This window comes from Leishmania mexicana, chromosome 23 (genome assembly GCF_000234665.1).
Source record: "Leishmania mexicana MHOM/GT/2001/U1103 complete genome, chromosome 23".
Taxonomy (NCBI): domain Eukaryota; phylum Euglenozoa; class Kinetoplastea; order Trypanosomatida; family Trypanosomatidae; genus Leishmania; species Leishmania mexicana.
This window is the reverse complement of record NC_018327.1, coordinates 324549-330027: the sequence shown is the minus strand read 5'-3', so window position 1 is coordinate 330027 and position 5479 is coordinate 324549. Positions and strand designations below refer to the sequence as shown.

The 5479-nt window shown below is 57.5% G+C and overlaps 1 protein-coding gene across 1 annotated transcript; it reads left to right on the top strand.

Moving 5' to 3' along the window:
• Positions 1 to 3033: 3033 nt before the first annotated feature.
• On the top strand, positions 3034 to 5121 carry LMXM_23_0710 (putative acetyl-CoA synthetase; the record flags this gene model as incomplete). The annotated part of the gene is made up of 1 exon (XM_003875659.1): positions 3034 to 5121. One exon carries the CDS (start codon positions 3034 to 3036, stop codon positions 5119 to 5121), a length of 2088 nt encoding a protein of 695 aa, XP_003875708.1.
• Positions 5122 to 5479: the final 358 nt, after the last annotated feature.

Below are 5479 nucleotides of genomic sequence, written 5' to 3'. Positions count from 1 at the left end.
CTCGTATTCACCACTTTACTGTTGTTGTTGTTATTCTTCTTCTGTCTGTGTGTGTGTGTGTGTGTGTGTGTGTGTGCTGTTGTTGCTATTGCTGCTGCTAGCAACTGCCCCTCCCCCTCCCCCTCCCTCTCTCTTGCGCTGTTTTTTTTTTCGCTGTTTCGCTTTTTTTTTGTCGTCGCTGGATTTCTCTTTCGTTTGCGGCTTTACGGATTCCATCTCTCCTTTCGCTTTCCTGTCATCTGGTGCTTCTTATTAGTGTTGTTGAAGCGCTTATCCAAAGTAACACGTAACATGGCCCTCGGCCTCACCCTTCTCTCTCTCTCTATTCCCCTCCCTCCCCCCTCTCACTTCATGTGCGTGTGCGTGTGCGTGTCTCCCCGTCTTGTTGTTCTTGTTGCTAAGGCAAACAAAAAGAAAGAAACATAGAGTTTTTTTTTTCTACTTTTGCGTGTTTACATTTATTGGTTGCCTGTCTCGTGTGTGCCTCGTGTGCGTGTGTGTGGAGGTCTCTTTACCCGCCCTCCCCCTCCCCCCTTTACCTCACCCTCACCCTCACCCCCATCCTCTCCCTTCTTCAGCTCCTTTTTTCCGCACTCCCCCTCCCCCTCCCCCTCCCCCGCTAACGACACAGAAATCACACACACACACACACACACCCACACACGAGACACACACACGAGGACGGAGAAGTCGTACGTTCCTTCCCCTTTCTTCGTTGGTGTGTCTCTTCTCGCTCTCTCTTGTGTGTCCTCTGACTTTGCCGCCTCTTGGACTACTTCCTCCTCTTCTTCCCCTCACTTTTTGGTTTTCGTTTTTTTTTCGTTTTACGTTCTCGCTTCTTTGGGTGCAAGGCTTGCCTGTCTCTGTGTGTGTGTGTGTGTGTGTGTGTGTGACTGTGCGTAGGGGTCGGGCTGACCTGTTTTTTTTTCGTTTTTTTTTCTGGAACAAAGCCCAAAAAACAAGCACAAAAAACCCAAGAGAGTTGTGCGCCAACTCGATGTGCGCACACCTACCCCCCCTCCTCCTCCGTTTCGCTGGTCTTCCGCGCAGCCATGTCTGTCTGTCTGCCTCTTTTTTTTCGTCTTGTCTCGGCTTCTCCGCTCCTTTCCTTTTCCAGTCTTTATCCCTTTCCCCTCTGCCAAGCGCCGCACCCCCCCCCTCCTCACCACCACCCCAACACCCTCCAGCCCGCACATCCCCACCTCTCTTCTATCCCTTTGCACTCCTCCACTGAGGGCATTATGGCTGCGCATCACGCTGTCGGTACGCCGAACAGATTCATGAAGAGGCAAGCACGCGGACACGATCCGAAAGAGGCGTGCGACTGCGATGACGCTCGGTCATGGCTCGCCCGTTCTCTCTTTTTTCCTTTCCCTAATTCCTTCTTCGGTGTTGTGTTCCTGTGCTATGTTGTACGGCTGTGTGTCTTACCACGCTTTCATAGGCTTCCGAAGGGCGAGTTGGACCCTGTACCTCCCTCTTCCTTTTGCTCTTGGCATCGTCTGCACTGCTCTCCACACCCAGATGACAGGGGGACACCTCAGCGCGTGGTATCGCTGGCTTCAGTGCACCCCTACTGTGTGTGTGTGAGGAAGCCATGCAGGCCCCCCCCCCCGCTATCCCCTGCCGATGCCGAGCCACCTCCTGGTGATGCCAGGACTCAGCGCCTACGACGTAGGGAAGTCAGAGAGATGTAGCGCTGATGATGTCGGCGGTTGTGTTGTGGATGGCGCTGCGTCGGCGCGACCTGCAACAGCGCACACGTCTGCGCCATCCATATAATGGGGCAGCGTGTCCGCGTGACTCGAACGTATTCCACTCCCGGCCCTCTCGCTGCCTGCCGGTGTGGGGAGCCTGCCTGCCCCTCCCTCTCCCAGGGAGGTGGGTGGGGGGACCAGGTTGGGGTCCGGCGCCATGGGAGCTGCTGTGAGGCGACCTGCGGGGCGGCGGGTGGGTGGGTAGCGTTTGGGGCAGAGACCGTGCTCAGATAGCTGAGGCGGGATTGCTGTAGCGCGCGTGTCTACGACTGCATTGCACGACGCGGATGGGGAGGGGTCTGTGACAGGCCGGTGTGTGTGTGTGTGGGGGGGGGCACTCGAGCGTGGAGTTGGCCCAGTGCTCTGTGGAAGACGGGTGAACACGTTGACAAAAGGTTTTCTCGCGTTCTCCGTGTATTGCACTCTCTATGTGTGCGTGTGTGTGCGTGTCTGTCTCGACGCACTTTCCATCGCCGTCACCGAGATATCTCCTCTCCTTCCCTTGGTGCACCTGTCTCTCTCTGAGGTTGGCCTCCCTTTCGTACGCAGCGTCCATGCTTTGCGAAACTCTCGTTGCCATATGCACCTCCACTCACTCACGCCTGCCCGCCTTCTTTCCTTCTGTTTGCCGATACGTTTTTCTGCACCAGTCGCACCTCCCCCCACCCCCTACACGCACGCACGCACGCACGCACGCACACGCGCACACACCCCCTTTCTCTCCCTCCCTCCCTCCCCCTCTCTCTTACACACAAGTACGAAGGAAAAAAAAAGGAGAAGCAGAGAGGTGCCTCTTCTCGTGGCTCTTCCGTGCCTTTATCCGTTGCTCTCGTGGTCCCACTCCCCCCCTCTCTCTCCCCCTCTGTCCGCATCCCGATAGTGGCTGAAGCGATACTCGTTTTCTTGTGTGTGTCTCGGTGTCTTCTTATTTTTTTTTTTTTCCAGCTGTTCCTTTTTCCGAGCTTTCGTCTGAGCCTACGAGTGCAGGTTTGCCGACGTCGTCCTCACCACATATATATATATATATACAAAGACGCAGAGACAGCTTTGCTCTCTTTCCCTTGCTCGCCTGCCTCGTTGTCTTTCCTGTCGCTTCTTTCGTTTCTCGTCCGTGTTCCCCCCTTCGCGCTCGCGCTCGCGCAGACACTCCCTTGCGTTGGCGCTCTTCTTCGGTGTTTTCGATACATCGTCATACCTGTACATCTACATACACGCGCACACACATACACAGACAGACAGACAGCCGCACAACGAAAAGAACGCACTCTTCGACAAGATGAGCAGCAACGTCGTCTCCAGTCCGGTGACTCTGAACAGTCCGCTGTCAGTTTCCCAGCATGTATGCGACTTCAAGAGTGTGTTGGACTCGAACATTGTGGAGCCGACGGAGGCGAACAGGAAGAAGTCGCGCATCGGTCCCCACCTCGGCTCTCGCATGCACATCTACGAGTACTCCATTCAGCACAATGACGCCTTCTGGGCCGAAATTGCGCGGCGCGACTTCTACTGGAAGACGACCTGGGCGGATGACCAGCGCGTCAAGTCGTACAACTTCGACAAGTCCAAGGGCCCCATCTTCGTGAAGTGGTTCGAGGGCGCCGTGACGAACGTCTGCTACAACGCGTTGGACCGCCACCTGCCGGCGCACAAGGATCGCGTGTGCTTTTACTTTGAAGGCAACGACCCGAGTGTAGCGGAAACAGTCACGTACGGCAGCATGTACACGAGGGTGGTGGAGCTGGCGAACGTGCTGAAGCACCAGTACGGTATTACAAAGGGCGACCGTGTTGCCCTGTACCTACCTATGATCCCGTTCGCTGCGGTGGCCATGCTCGCCTGTGCCCGCATCGGTGCTATCATCACCGTGATCTTCGGCGGCTTCTCTGCTCAGGCGATTGTGACTCGTGTAACGGACTGCAGCCCGAAGCTTGTCATCACTGCGGACGCGTCCTCTCGCGGTGATAAGCCGATTCTGCTGAAGACAATCGTGGACCAGGCGCTGGATGACTGCAGCGTCCTGGGGTGCAACGTACCGTGTCTCGTATTCGAAAACACAAACCGTCAATCCTGCAAGATGAAGGAGGGCCGCGATACCTGGTACGGCGATGCCTTGGCGCGGCTGACGCCGGAGCAGCATGAGGAGTGCCCGGTGGAGTGGATGGAGGCGGAGGATGTGCTCTTCCTGCTCTACACCTCCGGCAGCACCGGGAAACCCAAGGCCATTGTGCACACAACCGCGGGTTACATGGTGTACGCCTCCACCACCTTCATGTACACCTTTGACTACCACACGGACGACGTGTACTTCTGCACGGCTGATATTGGCTGGATCACAGGTCACAGCTACGTCGTGTATGGTCCGATGATCCACTGCGCCACGTCGGTGCTGTTCGAGGGTGTGCCGAACTACCCCGACTTCTCGCGTTGGTGGCAGCTCGTCGAGAAGTACAAGGTGTCCATCCTCTACACCGCGCCCACCGCGATCCGCTCCCTCATGCAGGCCGGTGACGACTACGTCAAGGTGGGCAACCGCAGCACCCTGCGTGTGCTGGGCTCCGTCGGCGAGCCGATCAACGTGGAGGCGTGGAAGTGGCTGCGCGATGTCGGCGGCGAGGGCCACTGCGATGTGTCGGACACGTGGTGGCAGACCGAAACGGGCGGCCACATGATTACACCGATGCCGGGCTGCACCCCCATGAAGCCCGGTAGTGCAACGCTGCCGTTCTTCGGTGTCCAGCCGGTTATTCTTGACCCCATGAAGCTGAATGAGAAGCAGGGCCCAGCAGAGGGCCTGCTCGCCATTCGTGCGCCGTGGCCTGGTATGGTCCGCACCATCTACGGTGACCACGCACGCTTTGAGAAAACCTACTTTAACGTGGACGGATACTACATGACAGGCGACGGTGCTCGCCGCGACTCGGACGGCTATTACTGGATCACGGGCCGCGTCGATGATGTGCTGAACGTGAGCGGGCACCGCATCGGCACCAGCGAGATCGAGGACGCCGTCAACACCCACCCGGCCGTGGTGGAGAGCGCCGTGGTCGGCTTCCCTCACAACATCAAGGGTGAGGGTATCTACGTCTTCCTTACGTTCCGCCAGGGGACGGAGGTGACGCCCGAGCTGCTGACAGCGGTGAAGGCGACCGTGCGCAAGGTAATTGGTCCGCTGGCCACGCCGGACGTGCTTCACCCCACGCAGGAAGGTCTGCCCAAGACGCGCTCCGGCAAGATTGTGCGCCGCATCCTGCGCAAGATCGCCACGCACAACGACGACGACCTGGGCGACACCTCGACCCTGGCAGACCCCACCGTCGTGGAGACGCTGAAGCGCTCGCGTGCGAAGTGGGTGGATAAAAAGTAGGCGCGAAGACAGGGTTGATGATTGACGTCAAGCAGTATGTAGAATCAAACAGAGGCGGGGGAGACGCGCGTGTGCGTGTATATATATATATGTAGGGAGACACTGCGATGTTGCACACGTACTCTGGCACGCGCGTGCACGACACCCCCAAAAAAGAGAGAACGAGGGAGGGACTACCAAGAGGCTAGAGGTGAACCAGGGCCCCAAAGCACGCAAAGGGAAAAAAAATAATTTGCCTAGCTCACTCTAAACCATGATTTGGAGTCGCAGAGGAGAAGGAGCAGTGGGGTATCCGGGAGGGGGGAGGGGACTGCTAGCCATACGGCAGCACGGTGGTGGCGGACACATGTCTGCGCGT